The sequence below is a fragment of the Botryllus schlosseri genome, chromosome 1, assembly GCF_051294905.1.
Source record: "Botryllus schlosseri isolate E-star chromosome 1, Bs_hap1, whole genome shotgun sequence".
Taxonomy (NCBI): domain Eukaryota; kingdom Metazoa; phylum Chordata; class Ascidiacea; order Stolidobranchia; family Styelidae; genus Botryllus; species Botryllus schlosseri.
The window spans coordinates 35,754,854-35,778,182 of record NC_137236.1 but is presented as its reverse complement, the minus strand read 5'-3'; the positions used below and the strand labels follow the sequence as shown (position 1 = coordinate 35,778,182).

The 23,329-nt window shown below is 40.8% G+C and overlaps 1 protein-coding gene, 1 long non-coding RNA gene and 3 other non-coding genes across 5 annotated transcripts; 1 reads left to right on the top strand and 4 right to left on the bottom strand.

Moving 5' to 3' along the window:
• Positions 1 to 485: 485 nt before the first annotated feature.
• LOC145448332 (uncharacterized) lies at positions 486 to 23,329 on the top strand. The gene is made up of 4 exons (XM_080326718.1): positions 486 to 634; positions 831 to 1,222; positions 21,824 to 21,886; positions 22,449 to 23,329. The coding sequence occupies exons 1-4, from the start codon at positions 564 to 566 to the stop codon at positions 23,258 to 23,260; spliced, it is 1,338 nt and encodes a 445-aa protein (XP_080182844.1). The 5' UTR covers positions 486 to 563; the 3' UTR covers positions 23,261 to 23,329.
• LOC145448343 (uncharacterized) lies at positions 2,934 to 16,837 on the bottom strand. Its single transcript, XR_013917877.1, has 2 exons — positions 13,610 to 16,837; positions 2,934 to 3,574 (listed from the first exon to the last, which is right to left on the bottom strand). It is a non-coding gene; the product is annotated as an uncharacterized LOC145448343 (long non-coding RNA).
• On the bottom strand, positions 4,361 to 4,443 carry Trnal-uaa (transfer RNA leucine (anticodon UAA)). Its single transcript has one exon. It is a non-coding gene; the product is annotated as a tRNA-Leu (tRNA).
• Trnap-ugg (transfer RNA proline (anticodon UGG)) lies at positions 17,540 to 17,611 on the bottom strand. The gene has a single exon. It is a non-coding gene; the product is annotated as a tRNA-Pro (tRNA).
• Positions 18,342 to 18,413, bottom strand: Trnaa-ugc (transfer RNA alanine (anticodon UGC)). The gene has a single exon. It is a non-coding gene; the product is annotated as a tRNA-Ala (tRNA).

Below are 23,329 nucleotides of genomic sequence, written 5' to 3'. Positions count from 1 at the left end.
ATGTCAATAACAATCGATAAAATTCGGTCCTACTAGATTAGGAGTTACATTCCCCTGTATTGCGGCCGAGCATATGGTCATTGGATGCGAAGGAGCACATGCGTCGTACCGTTACGCTTTAGATTCCGATGGGAATTTTGCGTGTCAGTCACTGCAGTAGCACAAGCTTTAGGTCCAGTCATTACAGTATGAATCAATCTCTGCATAAATCTCTTCGAATAGCTTGACAGTATGTTACCGAGCATTGGAAGAATTCAGGTAACGACTCTAGATTTCATATGGTATCATATGTATGTGTAACTGTTACCATTCAATAATGTTCAATCACTAGTCTGTACTTGTGTATGGAAACTTGAGTTTAATAAGTTGACCTTTCAATTTAAATTCGTCTATAATCGAATAAATAGTTATATCAAATACGGAACAGGGTTGGATTGGAGATGTAGACACCGCATGGGTCGTCCCGTCACGTATGCGATTGCAATAATTAGCGGCACGCGAATACAATCATTGGACTAGCAACTAAGTCAGAGCGACATCACATTTCACTTATCACCTCGGCGATGCTTTTGACGATAGCTGTGTTAGCGGTTGATATGTTCGTCTCACGCACGAAAACGGGGCATGCAGATGGGTAAGTCTACATCATGCTGTATTTTAGTTGAAACTTGTAGTCATTCCTATGCAGCTTTGCCCACATTATGAATATTACTAGATACATAGAATCTCTAAGAGTGACCTGGCTCACATAATTCTTCGGATAAATTCTGATTGTGAGGTAAATCCAGATCGTCGATGGCCAATCGATGCTAGCAAGACATGTTTTGCAGATCGTCTGTCGCCAACTACCTTCTGGACAAAGGCCGAGTCGATGGAACGTTGCGTGAGATTAGGCAGCTTAAAACAGTTGACTCCGAGGGTGGGAAATCTTTGCGAGAGTGGATCCGGGCAGATAGGAAAGGAGACGGAGTTGCAACATCGGCGAAACTTGGAGAACTCGCGAAGCCGAATTCTTGTCATGAATCTGACGAGGGTGCTCAACAAGAGTTGGCTAGTAGTGGAAAATCCACTCCGACGCCGGAAGCCGTTTCGACGAAAACATGGGAGACTGCCGAACAAGCCGAGGCGAGAGATAATCGCGGACAAGGAACTGACAAACCACCCGTCACGGCTGGCGGCACCGATCACACTGACTTTGGGGAGGCCAGCAAACCATTGAAAGGTAAGATCTCGGCAGATTTGACAGTTACAGTTGAAGTCAGTGTTGGGATCAAGTCCACTACCTTCGAGTCGCGAGTCATCTCGAGTCATTGCACATTTTGACTCGAGTCGAGTCGAGTAAATCGATTTTTGAAGGTGACTCGAGTCAAGTCAAGTCACTCGATTTTTAGAGGTGACTCGAGTCAAGTCAAGTCACGAGTCAAGTCACAATTTAAGTTAAGTTTATTTTCGCAGTACGAGCCATATCTTATACGTCATTGCGTTGTGATAGCTGTTAGAAAGTTGCCAGTTATTTTGAATGTAGGGACGAATATATGCACCAATACAGTTATATTAACATGCAAAAAGGCGTCATATCGCTAAACTACCAATAAGTAACTGTACAGCCTCATCCAATCTATAATTATCAGCCAAAATAGAGAATAGAATACGAAACCAGTAGTATTATACACAGTCATTTGATCCCCTCCAATCAGCGTCGAGTATTTGATCACGTGACATCTGTTAGCCAATCAGAATGCAGAACAATGTGGGTGTGGTTCCAATACGAGAGAGGTTTTGGTTGTGCGAGAGATAGCATAGTTCCAGTCCAGTTACGCTGAGATATTCATTACGTCATTGCGTAAGTTGATTACCTTCAATTGCGTATTGCAGCATGTTCATGATTACGTCACATGCGATTACTTTAGTTATTACGAGAGTGCCTTTGCTTAATTCCAGTAATGCTCAGATATGATTACGTCATGATTGCGTCTAGTTCCACTCCAATAACACTGAGAAATACGTTAATATGATTGTGTAGTTGAAGCATGTTCATGATTACGTCATATGTGTAGTTGATTACTTTAGTAACACCGAGATATGATTACGTTAATATTGCGTTGATTGCCTTTGCAGTTGAAGCAAGTGCAAGGTAATATATAACGTGTAATATTTATTACATGATTATTCGCTGTAGGCTGCAGATTGAATATGTCAAAGATTACTGCTAATGATATATACGTCATAATGGATCGAATTGACCTGATGAACTGGTATAGGTTTGCACGTGAAAAACTTGAGCTATCTGACAATGAAATTGCCGAATGTCAATACATGGATTGCTATAACTTAACTGAGCAACGATATCAAATGATACAGTTATGGATTCGTAAAAATGGTCGTTACGCTACGATGAACAAACTTGAAGAATTAGTTCACAGCTGTCAGATACCTTCGAATAGCAATTCAAATGCTCTGAAAGACATAACGTACTAAGAGCAGAATTGCGCGGACTAGTGAATATGCTCTCAGAAGACTTCAATATCGGTTTATTCGTAATCATATGCTCATCTATGCGAAACTGTTATTGCTTTTACATTGCAAATCAAAAAAAGGATTCTGATATCAAGAAAGTGTGCCAAGATCTCAAAGAAGCTCTACGCCTTGTTCTGAACGATTAGTAAATGTGCTTGTTGGTTATTAATAAACTGCTCATGTGATTGTGTAAAATGTGTTATAAAAGTCACTCGACGGAAGTGAATAGACACGTCTGAACCTGTCTGTATTGCAGCATATTAGAGATAGATTGTGCAATAACCTCTACGGAGAGTACTAAACTTGAGTGACCTGCTTATAAACACAAAGCTGCTCTACAGGGCTGAGCAATTAAATTACCTCATATGCTATCTTGATATAAGTCTATCAGCACTGAAAATCATCGAACACAACAATCATAATCACAGGAAGCTTTTATTTCCACTCACATAGCAATAAAACAATTGATATCGCATTGAGCGCGCTTCCGAGACAATTCAAAATTGCTGAGAATTGTTTGGCATCCATCTGCGATTGCCGTATTGCGTATTGCTATTTGGAAAGGCTCCAGTAGCATTGCCAGCATTCCGGAAACTTGCATTGGCATTCGGCATCCCACCATTCGAATACCCAGCAAAGTTACCATAACCATTTGGAAATCCCGCTTTAGCGCGATCCATAGGCTGTATTTGACCATTCGGCGCAATGTAACGCGATGTTTCTTGTAAAATCCACCCCAGCGGTGAATTTTCTACGTCATCGACGACGTTCGACGGAGAATATAATATATATTCATCAGCGAGATTGATTTGCTGAAAGTATTCGATACCTTCTCGAGTGTAACACGCAACGAGCTTCCCATTATGAGTTAAACTTGCTTTGAATCGTTGAATTGCGCCATTCGTTGGAAACACACGTACTTGTCGAGGATCAATCAGCTGATCGTCTGCAGTTTCGATTCGAAGCTTCGATATGTTATTGAAAATGTAAATGTCTTTCCGAAGAGGTCCTTCTGGGAGTTGCGACTCGGCTCTAATTGCTATAGACATGATTCGATCTAAACAAAAAATACACACATTAAAGATTCAACGAAAACTGCTATGCGGTATACGAATAAGCACGTTGCGAAAGAACTTAGAATCCTTTGCTAATTTCATGATCAGAGGACAGGAAGGATTGAGTCTAGCATGCTCGCTCCAGACATCTGTACAATTTGTCAAGTTATCAAACAATTGACCACAAATGTAGCACTTGACGTGATTGTTGAATCCTAAGTGGAATAGTCCACAAGTCGCGAGTTCAAATGCACTAACTCTGAAATTCTCTTTATGAGACTCGAATGATTGCAAGCGTCTATCGAAATTCATTTTACGAAAGACGGGTTGATTTAATAAATCACAAGGTTCATATAGTATTTCGCCCTCGGAATTCTTTATTGATTGATGCGTTCCGCACGGCTTGATCTTTTCCATGTCTCTTGAATAGAACTGAAATTATGCACTAGCTACTGTGGTTTTATAGACCTCGGCGTCTTCTCTGATTTTTTAAAAATTTAAAATGATTGAATGTCTCGCACATTGCGCAGCTGTTTCGCAACTGTCACAGATTCAAATTCAACGTTCACGCCGCAGCTGTTATTTTTTAAATTTAAAATGATTATCTCGAACGTTGCGCAACTGTTTCGCAACAGCCGCAGATTCAAATTCAACGCCGCAGCTGTTATTTTTTAAACTTAAATTATCTCGAACGTTGCGCAACTGTCAACTGCCGCAGTTTCATAGCCGCAGCTGTCAACGTTAGTTTCAGAGGCGCAAGCATGCGCGTTTATTGTGATCGCAAACAGTACTAGGTGTGGGATTCGAACCCACGTGAACACTTGCTCATTGGAACTTAAACCCAACGCCTTAACCACTCGGCCAACCCAGTATTTATTCGCGTTGTTTAGCCTCAGCTATGCGACTACTATTTAGAGATCGCAGTCATTTGCGTTTTTGATATTATAGAGTATTACGATTGAATCGCTACGAGTAACGCACTGTTGTCTAACTCATAGGGGAATTGATTTTAACGGCGCATTTAGAGTTAGTAATGCTAAGTTCCACTACGTTCGAACAGCTGCGTTTTGTTATTGTCGAGTATCGCGCAGACGTCGTTAGGGAATAGATTTAGATACGCTCAGTATTTCGAATACGACGTACTTTAGTTATTGAGTATTGAGAATGAATACTGAACAAGTCGTAAATGACGAGATGGAACAAGTCGCAGTAGATAACGAAAGTAGTACGACTCAAGTCGACGTGATTGACATCACCGGTGATGATAGCAGTGAAGCTAAATCAATCAGCGAAGGTTTTGATTGGCAAAACACTCAACCTTTTGTTAAAATTCGACGTACGGATGAGAATAGTCAAGAGCCTCCAATCAAAATTCGTCGTACGGAAGCGGCTCGTGCAGAGATACGCAAAATCATGAAAAATGGTCATTTTGGTGTAGCGCCTTCGAACAAGCAGTCCACCCGAGAAGATACAGAAACAGCGATGTTAAGTGACCTGTCTGATGATGATTCGCCAATGATATCGAATATGAGATCGTTAGCTAGTGATCAAAGTGTCTCGTCTGATTCAACAAATGTTAGTGCTCGTAGGCGCTCTGTGATTTCTGTTATTCGAGTGTTGCGCGAATCCAGTACGAGTGAAATTCTGGCAAGTGATTATATGAGAAGTCGAAAATTCAATAAAGTGATCGAGAAGTTAAGTCCTCAACCTACGATTCAAAATGCTGTGTTTTTGTATTCTGCGCTTGAAGAAAATATCACCGAAATTTGGTATGCCGGACAAATGCGTAGTCTTAATTTCCTCAGGGCAGCGCTCGTTGTTTCTATCTTTGAAGGTTATGTTCGCCGCAGAGATATAGCCCCGAATTTTTGGTTTGAGGGTGATTGTCACTCTGGTAAAGAAATGCTGACTCATATGTTTTTGACTAGTGATGTAGCAAACTATGTATTGAGTACTTTGGAAAAGTTGGATGCATTCAGATATTACGATGCCGACAAATCTATTTGTATGTTTCCGAATTGCGCTAGTATTTTCATGAATAATGCTGCTCTCCTAGAGACTATTATGACAGTACAACGCACAGCTGTGAACTGCGATTATGGCTTGATTAAGCCTGCCTCTTTCTGGATGTTTTGTGATGTGAAAAATGGCTCTGAGATCATGACTGAAAAGTACCCACTATCATTTGCTGGAAAAACTGTTGTCGTAAAATTTGGAAATAAACTTTACGATCCGTCAGTAGAAGCATTGAATAGTCATGGTCGTGATACTGTTCTGTATTCGTTATTGAATCGTACTTCAGTAAAAACTCGCAATAACGGTAATGAAGTAGAAACTGATATGCATGCAATGAGTTTCTATGCTAAATTTCGTGATATCAAACGTACTTACGAAGAATGTGAATAAATTTGATGCATGTTGATTTAGTACTAATATTTTTGATGCATGTTGATACAGTGCTAATTCAATCTTTTTTGTTCGCAGCTCAGTATGGATAACTTCATTGACATAAGTGACTTGTTAGATATGAACGCGCCTCATCAAAGTGTAACGATGCAGGCTCCGAGAAAAGACATGAACAAGATATATCAGAGTCAAAATGAAAGCCGAAAGCGCTCGCGTCAAGACACTATGTCTTTGATCGAAGGTCTAGTTGACGACGATTTGAAGATGGAAGCTATGTGGAATCGACTTGTTTCGATGGAAGTATTTGACCAAGACTACTCGAAAAATTTTCTAAACATAGTTAAAAACACCATGAAAGACATTGAAAAACTATCTAGTGACTCGAATGCTTGCATTGTTGAGATTCAGCGTCTTGAAAAAATTAAGTTTGTGTTTCTATACGGTGTAATTAAATGTAAACTGCGCTTGAAATATGGATTCAATTTCTAATATATGTACTGACTATTGTCTTGATATTTTTCAGATACTAGTATCTATGGCGCGACGCAGGCGATATGGAGATCGTGGATTTCTGGTCGACGAAACGCTGGGTTTCGAACAAGACGGCATTGAGGTGATTGAAAGACACTACGATTCCATCATCGATTCGACATGGACTTCAAGAAACAACTTACGAGAAATCATCAACATTCGAATGGTCGGAAGAGGTCCGCTCGAAATTCACGCGCGTATTGCAGACATTTACCCCAGAAGATACCGTCAGTTCAAGATGAATTTCGCGTATGGGTACTTATTATTCAACCGTGACACATCCAGATATAGTTATTATCATCCTCAGAGTTCTCAAGCGGTTTTTAATGTCCCTAAAACTATCATATCGCGCGAAGATTTCGATTCCGTCACGAATGAGATCGATTTGACGGCAGGTTTTGAATATGCCAATCGAGTGCGACCAGATACGAAATTCTACTGTGCTGATGTGTTGCATATTTCTATTTACATTTATGAGATGGATAGAGCTTTACTCGGTGGAAGTACTTCCATTTCCCCGGAGATGCAAGCATTAAGCAAATGTAGATATATCATGACTTTCCTGCGTAATCGTAAAGGCAAAGCATATGAGGATTCTTTATGTATTTTTCGATGCATTTCATATAGTATGAAAAAAGCGCCAGATGAAACACATGTTCGGCAATTGGCCGCGCAATTCACAGCTCGTTACGATATCTCGACTGAGAACGGAGTAGCTTTTGAAGACTTATCAAAAGTTGAGGATTGTTTTCAAGTTCAAATACTGCTTTATGAAAAACGTAATCAAGGCACAGTCATGCTGCGTAATTCTCATGCTAATGGAATAACTATACCTATTCACATGCAAGATCATCACTGTTGCCTGATCCGGGACCTGACATTGTACACGTCTACCTATATGTGCGACAAGTGTAAATTTTTCTTTACTAGAAAAAATAATTTGCTAGAGCATATGAAAAGCATTGATTGTGAGCGTCCCCAAAAACAGCGACACGGTTTCGGTATTTATCGCCCTAAGATGACTGTGTTTGAGCGAATGGGCGAACAAGGAATTTTGGTTAGCCCTGAAAAACGATATTACCCCTTCAGAATCGCTTATGATTTTGAGAGTTTACTAGAAAAAGAAAATCTTCGAGCTGACACACCGAAAGTCGAAATTGTTAATAAGCATGTTGCAGTATCGGTATCTCTCTCAGATAATGTTACGAATGAAACGCATACACTCATTTCCAACGGTGATCCCAACGTTTTAATTAGCGATATGGTGGCAAAACTGTATGAAATTCAAAACATCGCATCTTCGCATATGCGCCAGTTATTTGAAGAAGAATTGAAAGATTTTCGCATGTTAATAGAGCATCGCAATGCAATTGAACCAGGCAAAACACGCTATTTAGATCGCTTGTATCGTCACTTCGAAATTTGGTTGGATCAAATACCTGTGATTGGATTCAACTCGGCTCGTTACGACTTGAATCTTTGTAAAAAATATTTGATTCCTATACTGCAAGAAGAAAGTGGATTTTTCGTTTTGAAACGAAACAGCGCATATCTGACCATCAGTACCAACCGATTGAAATTCCTTGACATTTCGCTGTTTCTGTCACCGGGTTATAGTTTGGATGCGTACTTGAAAATTTATGGAAATGGCGTGGACAAAAAATTTTATTTTCCATACGAGTACATGACTTGTATTGATAAATTGAATGACACGCAATTGCCTTCACACGAAATGTTCTATAGCAGTCATCGAGGCACTAATATCACCGCGGCGCAATACCAAGAATGCATAGATATGTGGAATCGTCTGCAAATGAAAACCATGCGAGACTTTCTAACTTTTTATAACGAAAGTGACGTGATTGGCTTTCTGGTTGCGTTAGGTAATAACGCTGCCTTTTATCAAAAGTTGGGTATCGACATGTTCAAATCTGCTATCAGCTTACCAAGCATAGCCAATCGACTCATGTTTGCGGAATGTTATGACATCGCGCTGTTCAGTAAAGCGAATGCTGATCTCCATCAAACTGTAGTGAGCAATCTATTTGGCGGTTTGTCACAAATATCAACACGTTTTGCAATGAAAGACGAAACGAAAATTCGTGAAATACAGTACGGCGACGCAGCGAAATACGTGAAAAAGATAATCGGATATGACGCAAATTCGCTCTACCTCGCATCCATCGATCAATGCATGCCGTGTGGATTTCCAATCAGGTGGTTGTATGACGAAACCAAACAAAAATTTCACAGAAAGCCAATTTACCCTGCGATGGCAGAACTCGAATGGCTTACTTATGAAAGTTATCAACGCGGTATTTCAATTCAACACGCCTGGAATGGCAAGCAAGCTAAACTTGGTTCGCGTCAAATTTCGGTTGATGGCTTTTCGCTTGAATATCAATTGATATTCCAATATCATGGGTGTTTTTTTCATTTTTGCGATCGCTGCTATAAGGACGACGCAAACATTGAGCGACGTATTAAAACAGAAGAAATTACTGCCTATCTCGAAGAGTTGGGATACACGATAATATCAATACGCGAATGTGAATGGAATCGCATGAAACTCAACCCTGACATTGCGCAGTTTGTTTCGTCACTACAAAGAAATGTAACAAAAGAATATTATCTCACTGCGAATCAACTATTAGATCGCGTATTTCATCAACAGTTCTTTGGTGCATTGGAAGTCGATGCGTACTGCCCCGATGAATTAAAAGCAAAATATGCAGAATTTCCGCCATTTTGTAAACATATCTCGGTGGATTTATGCGATGTCGGCGAACATATGCGCGAATATGCCCGTCAAAACAACGTGAAATTTCCAAAGAAGTTTTTGGGCTCTAGTTATTTCACTGAGAAACAACTAATTACAAGTGATTTGTTGGGTTGGTACATGGATCACGGTATGATTATTTCACGCATATATCAAGCCGTGGAATACGAAGCAAAACGACCATTTCAAAAGTTTGTAAATTCTGTCGTAACGCAAAGGCGAAAGGGTGATGTAACCCCTAAAGACCCAGCACGTGAAATGGAGGCCTTGACCTTCAAGCTCTGCGGAAATTCCGCGTTCGGGTCCACTATACAGAACCCAATGAAGTACAGAAACCATACTTATGTAAAAAGTGATGAGTTGAAATCACACATTCAGAAAAAAAACTTTATTGACGCCGATGAACTTTCTGAAGATCTGATCGAGGTTAGCTCGTTACCAGATTCAATTGACGTTGATCAACCGATCATTGTAGGTCTATTCATCTTTAACTCCAGTAAATTGCGCATGCTTTCGTTTCTGTATGACTTTTTACATGAGTATTTAGAGGAATGCGACTTCAGTTATTTGGAGGGAGATACTGATAGCCAATATTTGAGTTTATCAGCTGATTCAATCTACTCCCTGATTAAACCTTCGCGGAGGAAAGAATTTTTTCAAGTTCATGATGAATGGCTCATACAGAGAGCTTGCGCGCTGCATCGAGCAGACTTTGAGCGTGATCCGATCGCTTTCAAAACCACCGAACCGTGCTGTATCGCTGCTTACAATTATGCTAAACGAATTCCTGGTCTGTTTAAAGTAGAATGGGAGGGTCACGGGTTTATTGGATTGAACTCGAAAACGTATTACTGCAAGGGTGAGACTGATAAATATTCATCCAAAGGTTTGAGTAAATCCGCCTCTAAGACCTTCAAGGATTTTGAAGGCGTGTTGCAAAACCGTTCCACTTGCGGAGGGATTAATTCTGGGTTTCGCTGTTTCAATGGTAATATTTTTACTTATAAGCAATATCGTTCTGCTTTGTCGTATGGTTACTATAAAAGAGTTGTTTTGCCGGATGGCATACATACTGTACCGCTTTCATTGTAATAAAATGAACCGTGCACGTGTTTTATACTCGCCTCTTCGTATGATAATTAGTGGAGCATCGTCCAGTGGAAAAACAGTTTTCGCCTATAGAATCATACAAAATGCCGACAAGCTCATCGTACCTCGACCGAGAAAGATCATCTGGTTATATAATAACTATCAACCGTTGTATGATAAGATGAAAGGAGTGCAATTTTACAAGGGTCTAGACAAGTTGAAAGATTTACAGAGAGCTAATAGTGAACATACGTTAATTGTGCTAGATGACATGATGACGCAAGCAAGTCAAGTGCGTGAACTGTTCACCAGATACAGTCATCACATGTCGCTCTCAGTGGTGTTTCTCTGTCAAAATCTATTTCACCGAGGAGCAGGCTTCCGTGACATTACGCTGTCTAGCAACTATATTGTCATCATGAAAAATCCTCGTGATTCTGCCCAGATTCGATATCTTTCACGTCAAATGTTTCCAGATAAACCAAATTTTCTCACGGAAGCTTACAAGAGAGCAACTCGTAAGCCTTATAGTTATATCATGGTCGATTTGACGCAGGAAACACCCGAACAGTATCGACTTCGCAGCAACATTTTTCCAAGCGAACGTATGACCGTGTATTCGGAATAAATAGCGCTGTACTCGAACATTCACTATCATTCGCAATGGCGAGGTCACGCGGTGTTTTGAAAAAAACTTTAAATAATCATCTTATCAAGTTGAAGCTGTTAAAGAGTGCTAAAAAGAAGGAGCGTAACGAGTTATTAACTCACAAAGCTTTTACTACCTGTGTGTGTGAGTGTCTTCGTAATCTTGTCTCGGGTAATATAGCTATTTCAAGTACGAGTAAGGCACGACTGAAGAAGCATAAAACTAACATTCGCAAAGTGCTGTGCTGTAAATCTCAAAAACAGAAGCAAAAAGTATTTCAAAAGGGTGGCTTTTTATCCGGTGAATATATATGTGATTCGATTCGATTCATGATCTAACTTTAATGATTTATAGCGATCTTAAGTGCTGCAATTCCGATTATTGGAAGTCTGTTAGGTGGATTGACTAGACATGCGTGAATTGTACTTCCCGCCTTTACAATCAAAAGACGCCTACGAAAAGAAATTCAATGAACATATCGCAAGCATCAGGGACTCTGATTTGACACGCACCGAAAAATTAGCACTATTTCAACACGGCATTAGACTATTGAGAAATCTACGTGCAAATAAGAAATTGATCAAGTCGTCGTCCCGCGCACCCGCAGCGCCCGCTACCGATGAAACAATTGCCGCGTCGCATCCGCCCGGAGCGGCGCCCGCTATTAATAACACATTTGACGCGACACCTCCACCCGCAACACCCGAGATTTGGAGCAATTACGAAGCGGTAACTCCACCCCATACACCTAAAACTTCAAAGAAAAAAGTTAAAAAGAAGAAAGCCAATAAACCTCCAGTTAATTGGCAAAGCATTGACGGTCCGCGCAAACGAAAGCCGAATCAACGCTACACAGGAAAGTTATGGACATGACGCTAGCGAGAGACTATTTCGATCCCCGCAAACCAAACTCCTATAGAGGAGCTTATTTACAGAAAGACAAAGAATGGTTGAAATCAGAACAAAGTTATACCCTGCATTTTCCTATACGAAAAAAATTTACTCGCGAGAAGGTGGTGGTCTCTGGAATTGATAGTCAGTTTCAAAGCGATTTGATTGATGTGCAGTCTATTTCTAAATACAATCGTGGATTTAGATATCTGGCTTTGGTTATTGATACGTTTTCAAAGTTTGTGTGGTTGATTCCAATTAAAGATAAAACTGGTCGCAGTATGATTTCTGCTTTCCGACAAGTGTTCAATGAGAGGCTGCCTTTAGTGTTGCAGACTGATAGAGGTACAGAATATACCAATCGAGCTTTTCAAAACTTTCTCAAGAAAAATAAAGTTCGTTACTTTTACACAAAAAGCGAATTGAAGTCGTCTCTCGCCGAGCGCTGTATTAGGACTTTCAAGGCAATCTTGTACCGCTATTTCACAAAGAATAACACCAGTAAATACATCGACGTGCTACAGGATTTCGTATATTCCTATAATCACACCAAACATACGTCGTTAGGTATGGCTCCTAGTCAAGTCAATTCACACAATCAAGAAGCTATTTGGCAAAAAATGTACGGGTTTCGACAAGCTACACTTCCCACACTAACGAAAGGAACAGCCGTACGCATTTCGAAAATTCGCGGGCTTTTTGAAAAGAGCAGTAGACCCAATTGGACAACTGAGATATTTTATATCATCGACGCAATGGCTGGTGACCCTCCGATGTATCGCTTGCGTGACTATAATCATGACGTCATCGACGGGAGGTTTTACAGAGAAGAACTACAGGTGGTGACCGAACCTACAGAGTGGCGTATTGAAAAGATTATAAAGAGACGTCAACGCGGCAAACACCGTCAGTATTTAGTGAAATGGCTAGGATATGGACCAGAATTCAATTCCTGGGTCGATCAAAAAGATATCGTCAAACCGTAACTTTTATCAATTCATCGCTCAAGTCCTGGTTATATTGATCATAGTGATATTTTCACTCTACAATTTAACAATCGTTCAAGAAAACAAGGAGCTTTGGGTATCGTTATTATCGTCGTGTGTGGGTTATATGTTACCAGCTCCAAAAATACCTAAACTATGAGTTATGTGACGTTATTTTCCAATGCTTCTATGGACATGTTTCCTGGCAATACAACCGCAGAATATGTCAACGAAATGCAGACGGCAAGAAATGTAGAGAGAAATGAAGTCGCTCTGACGGAGATCAGTTTTCCAAGAGATTTTGAAAAACGCATCGATTCACAAGTTTCCTTCGGATTCCAAATTATGGGTATCGAACAAAGCTTTAGACGATTCCGCCTGAAAATTGGACAATATGACTCGCTCTACGCCATGTTAAAAACCATAGAAAGTATCAACCCCGATGTAGCAGTAAAATGTTTTCCTGAGAGCAATACCCTAACTGTGTCAATTCCACACGAAGACATCACAGATATCTTTTATCCAGAAGTGGATACGCAATGCAATATCGTGACTGCAGAGAACGATTATACAGCAACGTTGAAGAATATAGAAATTCCAGATGGCTACACTCTCGCGACTTTCGTGTTACCAAATACAGCAGCGCTATCCGCATATTCTTTCTCAAAGAAAAAAATACATTTCAATTTCGATATAACACCCTTACCGTCGATTGACTTTGTATACGTTCATTGCGATATTATTGAACCGCAAGAATCCAATGGTACATTACAGCGCCTATTGCGAGTGGTGAAAGTCGAGGGAGATAAGAAGGCGTTTTCCAAATACTACATAAAGCCTTTCTTTTTCCCTGTAAATATAAATAGATTGGAACGTATAAAAATATCTTTGTTGAATGATAAGGGTGAAAAAATTCCTTTTCGGAGTACACCGTCTAGTGCTGTACTGCAATTTCGAAAGCGTGCTATTGCGTTATGAAATACATTCACATTAGCAGTTCGAAATCGGATTTTGTACTTGACTTGGCGCGTCCCATCACTGGAAAATGGGAGTTGGGGCTTGCAGAATTTTCAGTTCGTAATCAGTTTCAAGCTACTTTACCCCATTTCAATGGATTGTTATGGGAATTTCAAGAGGAAAAATCATCTGCTCTGTTGGCAGCGCAAAGCAATAATTATTTTTTCTATCCCAATGGGGATTATTATGATTTCAAAAGCTTGATCGATAGAATCAATCGTACTCAGACAAAGGTATGGATAAACCAGCTGTCAAGCTCCACGGCTATGCTAGTCATTCCACCTAGCGAAGCAGGTGCCTTTCCGAATTTCCGAAGAAATCCAAAGAGAATCAGAAATCCGGTTTACACATATGGAAATCTTAAAGAACAAAATTTACCGCAAGGAAAATATTTAACTTCGCAAATGTTCTTGAGAGATAGCATCGCACCCATAAGTAATTTATTGGTCTATACCGATCTCATTCGACCGCAAACAGTCGGCGATACGAATGCACCGCTATTGCGAAATATCCCTATCACAGCAGCTAACAATGAATACCAACATCACATTTTTGAGAAAATCTACTTTTTCCCTATGATTGCGGAATATGCCAATCGAATTCGAATTAGTATTAGAGACGATAAAGGTGCATCTATAAATCTGAATGGTTCTGTAGTTCATATCACACTTGCTTTACGTCACGATGAGAGCACATTACTGTTGTGATCGTGAAGCTTTTCAACACTATTATCGAAATCAAAGCGGAGGGGACATAAACTACTTTCGAGGTCGAGTGCAAAGAGGTCACGGTCTAGGTAATCTATTTCGCAGTTTGGGACGTAGTGTGGTACCCTTGATTTCCAAAGGAGCAAAAGCTCTGGGTAGACAACTACTTCACACTGGGGCTGAAGTCGCTTCTGATGTATTGGGAGGACAAAACATTGGAGAAAGCTTTAAAATCAGAGGAAAGCAAGCTGCTAGTCAAGCACTTGATAATTTCCTAGGGAAGAGAAAAGCACCTAAAAAGAAAAATATCAAACGAAAAAAACGTCGCCGGGATATTTTTGATTAAATACAACTAGCAACCCTTCCTCTTTTCATTTACAAGTAGACCCACGGAACATGACGGAGCTGATTCATAGCAAATCTGCTGAGGGTATTCATCCGTCCTTAGATCTTTTCCAGATACCACCTACTCAGACCAGTGTAGAGAAAAAACGTATCATTAAGATACCCCCTGTTTCGGACAATGAATCCGTCATCACTTTCAGATACGAGGGGTGTGGAGATTTCATAGATCTAAGCGAATCTTATTTTTTATTTCGTTTGAAACTGCTGAAAGGCGATGCGGATTTAGTTGCAAATGATGATATTGGCGTTGTCAATAACATTTTAGATTCAATGATTTCACAACTTCACATTAAAGTTGGAAATCACACGATCAAGCAGGATATAAAACTACAGGCGTATTCAGCCTACTTGAACTATCTGTTCGCCCCACAAGACGTACAAAAGTCAACGCTTTTGACACAGGGTTGGGTCAAAGATACCCCTGAGCAATTAGATGATAAGGCTATAGGCGATGCTGCAGCTAACAAAGGTCACAACGCGAGAAGTTTGCCTTTTGCAACCAGTAAAGTTGTTGAAATAAGAGGCCGAATCCATCACGGATTATGCTTACAAGACCGTTACATTCTGGATGAGGTACCCTTGGAGTTCGAACTCACTTTGAATCCGAAAAGTTTCTTTCTGTTTGGATTGAATACTAGCAATTTCAAAATTATTAAAAAAGAGCTGCAATTGTGTGGTGTGAAAGTAAGCGAAGATGTGAAATCCGCAATGATGGTCGATGCTCCAGCTAGATATCCGTTTATGGACATGAAGCTTTTGACAAGAACTTTCGCAGCTGACACCACTCAAATCGATATTGGTAATCTGTATTCGGGTACTCTACCGACTCGTTTAATCATCGGTATGGTAGCGACTAAGGCATTCCAGGGTGCGTTCGATAAAAATCCATACAACTTTATTCATAACAAAATGAAGCGTGTCGAATTGAAAGTCAATGGTTTCCTGATACCGGAAGGTGGATACGAACTTGATTTTGAAAACAATCACTATTCTGAAGCCTATCTCAATATGGTTCAAGGCATAGGAGCTCTCGAAAAACAGATCGGAGTCCTTACCCCGAAGGAATTCGCTAATGGATATACTCTTCTAGTATATAACTTGCGAGCTGATGATTTAGACGACTGTTTCGAACTGCAGAAAAGTGGTACACTTAGTCTGCGCATCACTTTTCCTGCTGATGGTGTCGCGAGCGAAACAACTCTGCTTTGTTTCATGGAATTTCAAAAAATACTGGAAATAAGCCAAGCTCGCACCGTTACTGTAATATGAACGGACTAGAAATAGATGAAATATTGTATAGTTACGATTCCACCAAACGACATTATCTAGGAAATTTTCCTATTGATCGACTTCCTCGGCGACCGAAACCTCCCTACTCATTAATCATTAATTATGACGAGGCCGACGAACCAGGAAGTCACTGGGTATGTATCTACGCTGATGAATATGGAACTCATTTTCACGACAGCTTCGGCATAACTCCGTTCAGAAACGAAATACCCTGTTTCCTAGAACCTGAAAAGTATACCAGTTCGATCAAACCATTACAACACAAACGTTCAGAGGCTTGCGGAGCACACGCAATTTCATTCCTTAGCTGCCGCAGTGATGGTATGAACACGCTGTCTTATTTAGACCACTTCGGAAAAGATAAGAAACACAACGATAGTATAGTCTGGGACTTTGTTCAAAGATTAAAACGAAATGCGAGCAAATAGCTTCACTGTCATACAGTACTTTGGAGATGAGAAGATTCGACTGAAAATCAGAGAAAAAATCATTGTAATGAATCCTGAACGCATTCACAGACTTTCATCTGATAGCTTTCATATACGTATTTATCCGCATGACCGAGATATTACATTATTCATTGGAACTGATTGGTTGCCTGTACGCTTTCCTAATCATTGTATGTACATAGACGTGTTATCGAAACATAGAATTGTACAGCAAATCAGTGAAGAATTTGTTGTTTTTCGTAGACTAAAAATCTGGGAATCTCTGACTAGATCGCGTATATAAATGGAAGATGTCGATGATATCTTAGCTGTCGTGTTCATCGTACTGCTTACTATTTGTTGTATACTGGAATGGGTATCATGTTGCTGTCAAGAACGTGAACAAGCTAGTGAAGCATGACCATGGCAAGAATTTCTGTTGCTACTCAGTTTGAGTCGTGTCGTAATTACGAGGAAATGATTGTATTACCTAACGTGAGATCAATTACCATTCCCTACACGTGTATACTTTTCCATTATGATAATAGAATTGTAGTGAAACCAATTGAAGATTGTGTTACATACCCATCGCGTAATATCATTGTCTGTAAAGACGAACATTATCGTGTGCTTTATAAATCGTGCTTGGTCATTGATTTCAAGGGCAAGGCCATTGTTGTTGGTAATATAATCCTATTTCAAGCGTTTTGTGATGGTCGTTTCATAGCTCAATAAATCACTGACTCGTGTTCGGGTGTGTTTGAGGCGCATTAGATAGTAGCAAAATGCAGATTCGTCCGGGATTTGAACCCGGGACCTCTCGCTCCCAAAGCGAGCATCATACCCCTAGACCAACGAATCAGCGCACAAGTCAAGTTGCATCAGATCAGTGCAATAATCTTTCGCCAATAAATCACTAACTCGCGCTATTTTTTCATATAACCAACAAAGACACATTATGGAGTTTTTTTATTACAAAGGTGGGGCTCCACAATTAATATTTACAAGGCATAAACAAGTCACAAGCAAATGATAGTTTTAATAATTGTAATCACGCTGACAAATCGCAGTTGACTCTGGCATAGCGTTCGGTATATTGCTGAGCGCGTTTAAAGTAGAGTTGTCTATCTTCCAGATAGAGATGTGCACTTTCCGCATTCATAGGATCATTTGGATTTGGTGCGCCAAGTAACGAAGATATTGATAGCAGCACAGTTGATGTAGTTAGCGCTGGTGACCATTGCTTCTGCAAAATATCCACGCATATAGTGCCTTTCACACTAATGTTCGGGTGAAATATATGAGTTTCAAATCTCATCTTCGGAGGTCGAAACGGATACTCTGTGGGATATTCTATTAATATTTTAAACACTCCTTTTTCGTATGGCGTTCCTTGGGGTCCTTCAATTGTTGCCCACCAACTAAATAGATTCGATTCGTCAATCGGTCCCGCTTTGATAGTAGAATCAGAACAATTCCGAAACTTTTCTCGCTCGAAACACAGTCTTTTCAAAGCACACATTCTGAGTGATAATCAAATTGAAATGATTGCGCCACCTTTGCGTCATTAGCACTTCAACGGAAAAAAGAGTGGAGAGTACGGGAATTGAACCCGTGACCTTCTGCTTGCAAGACAGCTGCTCTACCGCTGAGCTAAATCCCCAAGCGATAGCGACGGCTTAAATGTTAGTTTTGAGCAGTAGCATTAGCAAATTTATGAGATAGTTCTACTGTTGCTGTTGACTTAAAAACAACTCGATGTTCTTCTTTCGTTACTTCAGTATCGTATATCTTCATTGTTTTTCTTTCGTCTTGATCACATGCTAGCAGCTCTGTATAATTACATCCTTCACATTCTAGTATAGTGAAAGGATACGATATTTCCATTACATCCACACCAACCATCTTCATACATTTCGAATATACTATCCATGATACGGCCTTGGATCCAATAAACTTACAAGCATTTATTCGCACGGAGCCCATGATGTAAATATAACAAATAGTAACTGCGATCGAGCTTTTATAAGTGATACCACATGACAAAATGCCTCCATCCGCCATTTTGTTCTATCCACTTTCGTTTTTTAGTAGCAATGTAATTCCCGAGTGTCTGTATGATAGCATCTATATCCCTGCCGTTATGCGCAGCCTCGTTATTGCGAGCAAGAATGCCGCCAAGCACATAAAGAGACACAATCTGACCCCAATTTTCTTGACTATCTTTGTATATTTCATCGGCTATCATCAGGAACATTCGCTCAATGGGTGAATGTTCTTTATATTTCTCATTGACTTCACTATAACGAAGGCGCTTGGAGACTGCGTTTAGGATAGTTCGATATCGCTCAAATATTTCAGTAACAACTCGTCGTAAGGTTTTCTCCACCTGCGTATTTGCTTTAACGCTTGAGCCGTCGATTTCATACATGATAAAATTTCTAGCTAAGGAATATGCCGTGGATATAATTTCATCCTTTTCTTCAGTGAGCGCAGGTGATACTCGCAATAATTTCATGGTTTTGAAGATAACAGTGAGCATCAACTACGCTTGTGACGTAATCATGAATATGGTGCAATACGCAATCATAGGTAATCAACTTACGCAATGACGTAATGAATATCTCAGCGTAACTGGACTGGAACTATGCTATCTCTCGCACAACCAAAACCTCTCTCGTATTGGAACCACACCCACATTGTTCTGCATTCTGATTGGCTAACAGATGTCACGTGATCAAATACTCGACGCTGATTGGAGGGGATCAAATGACTGTGTATAATACTACTGAAACCTCAGTTGAAACGAATCGATATGATGCAATATGCACTAGCCACACATACACATAACCTACACGTAACCTACACATCCGTGAGATACAATTTAAGCCTGCGCCGATGGTCGACGAGCAATGAACTTCGAAACTATATTAAAATTCGATTTAAATCACACAATAGGTTTGTTTAAGGTAGATATCCACCACAACAAGCAGTCTATGGAACAGAGATGGACACTTTACCATACGATTACTTCACTTCTACTTTATGGCAACGTAAGCTGTAAGCTCCGATCACTTCGGTTGCGGTCATTTGCGATGTTTGTTGAAGAACAATGGAGGCTCAGTGAAACGCAAAATCATTTAGTGATTGCTCACTCTCCCGGGTCACACCAGCGGCAATCCGAACATTCGACACCGTTACTTGATGACTTGAAATTGACTCGTAAATTTTGCTCTGTGTCACGAGTCGATCCACATTTCTGAAGCGCGGAGTCAAGTCAAGTCATTCTTTTGCAAAGTGACCCGAGTCAAGTCATGACTCGAGTCACTTTGCGAAAAAAATGACTCATGACCAGGCCTGTTTATTTTTGGATATTGGGTTTTATTTTTGGAGATTCTCCAAAAATAAGATTTGAAAACATCCAAAAATAAGTTTTTTTTGGATGATGTTTTTTCAAGTTTTTTAGTGAAATGCACGAGTCAGAGCAGTGTAAATACTGTTGAAACAACCAGGAAACTCACAAACACACACAAAAACAGCATGTGTGAGCGGGAGGGGGTCTCCGAAACGCTCACTGGAAGGATCAGAGGCGACACGGCAAGGGTTGAAGAGGCGGCATGGTATGAAATCGTGCGAGTGTGGTGCCGGTGGGACCTTGTAACGCAGGCCAAATACCACCACCTCTACAACAACAACGTCGTCTAACACGATGATGGGACTGAATGGCTACCTCCAACGGCAACATGACTTGATCAAGTAAAAGAAAAGTATATGTCCCAAGTTTGTAGACACATGTTGCTTGTCAATTAAGAAGATGACCGCTTGGTTGACTAGACACCGAGTCAAACTCCTCGGGGTTATAAACGATAGAAGTCTGATCTGTGCATCCCTACGCTGCAGTAGTGGATCCAACTAATCGTCCTCGAGCGCATGGCCACAGAGGTGAGCACCACCGTCACAAAGATTCAGGGATTTGGCCATCTGATCTTGGAGCATCAGGATGAGCTCCATCGCCTGGTCGAACGCCTTCGAGCTCGGTGCCAAGCTGAGGACTGGGACAATGACACCCGCGGCAAGGAAGCTCCTTTGGTCAGAAGGTGATAGGCTCTCAAGTTCACTGAGTCACGCAATTTCGTGGAGGATCAGAGTGTGCACTGTGCAGTCCTCGACCTTCTCGAGAATATCGACTAAGAGAAGCAGTCCACGTTCGAGGCAGCCGGGAGCCTTATAGCAGGGCTCATCGACGGCATAAAGAAAATTGAAGTTGCCGACAATGAAAGGGTTCTGCCCTGTCTACCACACCAAGTGGTGCAACCTCGTAGGCATGACAGGACAAACACATCTTGCTCTTTTAGATTCTAATAATATAAACAACAGTGATACATATATGTAAGCTACTTTATTTGCAGCTCAGTTAATTGATCGACAAACACTGGGGTGGGCTGTCGGACAAGTGGACACCTGAGTAGATAAAGAATATCGAAGACCAATTCCAATCCATGTCTGTCCGATACCAAATGGACGTCACTTTCAAGCGCATTATTGACGAGAGTCAGTTCTTTGGACCCACATGGCTCGATGTTTCCCACAACTGCGACGGTCGAAGCTGATTTCTCGAAAATCAACTGGGAGAAAGGTCTCTTCCGGGCGTCACCAACTGATTTTTATTTGGAGGGCATTCTCCAGGCCAAAGACTTTGTGACGAAAGTATCAGAAAGTTAGATCAAGATCACTGATGATGTCGATGTGTTGAAGAACATGAATACATGATAATAACATACTTTTGGTGAAGTTTTCTATGTAGTATTAGGGCTAAAAACACCTTCATTTCTTATTTTTGGAGATTCTCCAAAAATAAAATTTGAAAACATCCAAAACTAAGCTATTTTTGTTATTTTTGGAGAAATCCAAAAATAAACAGGCCTGCTCATGACTCATGACTCGAGTCATCCCAACACTGGTTGAAATCCAACATTTCTTCTTTCAGTGTCTTGTAGTGTAAACGAATTCATTCCCCACTTAATTCCGTAAGCCGTGGTATCATCCTTCGTGAGAGAATAACCTTTGTTTCAGTCAGCGAAGAAGACCTTCACTTGAAAAAACAGCAGATGGAAGCCAACAGATCTATTTACAGAGGTGAGGTGTCTGTTGCACGACTCAAGCTATGTATTTGGGCATATGACTTCGCGCTTTTCATGACATCTTGACGTCCGCGGAAGCCAAGTCTTGTTTCTATGTAAGATTGAAGATCTTAACTGTATTATACTTTAATGACGATTTTGTACCATGGAGATAATCTACAAGCGCGGACTTAACCACTGAGTATTTGGGATTTACGTAGACGTGGCAGAATGAAGTTAATTAGCAGTTCGTAGCGAAATCATGCCGAATCAAATACTTCTTTTTAGCTTGTAATTTCTTGACTTGAAGAATTATAATGAGTCCTGCCATTGCGGTTGTTGTATTTAACTCGTTTCAACCCATTAGGATAGTTTTTAAAGTCAAATTTTCTACCGTTGAATACCGTTCGACTGATTCGCACCCTACGATATGGCGGAAATCTGTGAAATACAACTGTTATCAGTGTATACTGATATTTTGACTGTAAGATTTCGCTATATCTATAGACATTAACGCCCTCGTATTAAATGCCTGAAATCGCTGGCGATCTTCTGAGATTGCATCGTTTGTTTTACAGGACTGGCGCACGCTCTGATAAGAAATAATCGCTATGACGAAGCTCTATCGTATCTACCGCAGCGGGAACACTCAAGCGACAATCTGGACACGTTGCTCCTCATGGCCGAGTGCGAGCACTATCTTGGGAAGGTTGCCGAGGCGGAGAAAACAATGACGTGTTTTGATAATGGGGTGCAACGTTGCTCAACACCCCAGCATCAACTGCTGGAGTGGGGTGACGAAGTGTCCAACCGTGGGCGCCATCTCGCGTCGTTGATTATATACAGATCGGTATATTATGCATACAGCTCTGAAAAACTGGAGGATAACGTAGCGCTATATTACATCGTAGTTGCGAAGATGTTCTGTGGAGCGTTGGAGATGGTGGAAGCCGGCGGGCAATCGCGTCATATAGTTTCCAAACTTGTCATTACTTGGATGATTCAGATTACGATTCAACTGGAGGAGGTGGAATGCGTGGATACCGACAGGAGAACTATTGCAGTCGCCAGATGTTTAGGCTTCGTCGCTCTCTTGCACCACAAAACTGATTGTTTCGGAAGAGCCATTAGGTGCGGCAGAGAAGCGGTGAGGGAATTAATGCATCTCGTAAACAGCCCGAACTACAGACCGAACAGCACAGCGGGGGATATCTTCTTCACGCTGAGCCTCGCGTGTCGCTCGAAGGGTCTACATCTCTCTTCGGAGACATACAGGAAGTTCGCCATCGACGAGTACGAAAGAGCGACTGATTTTGAGGACGATTCGTGCCGGCAGCGATGCCTGGAGAGCTTGCGAAGCGGACTTCGGCAGAGGGACGTTATTCATTAGTTACGTATGGTGAATTTTTGTTATCGTTCGTGATTGTCAATAAATATCTGACCGGGAAGTGTCTATCAA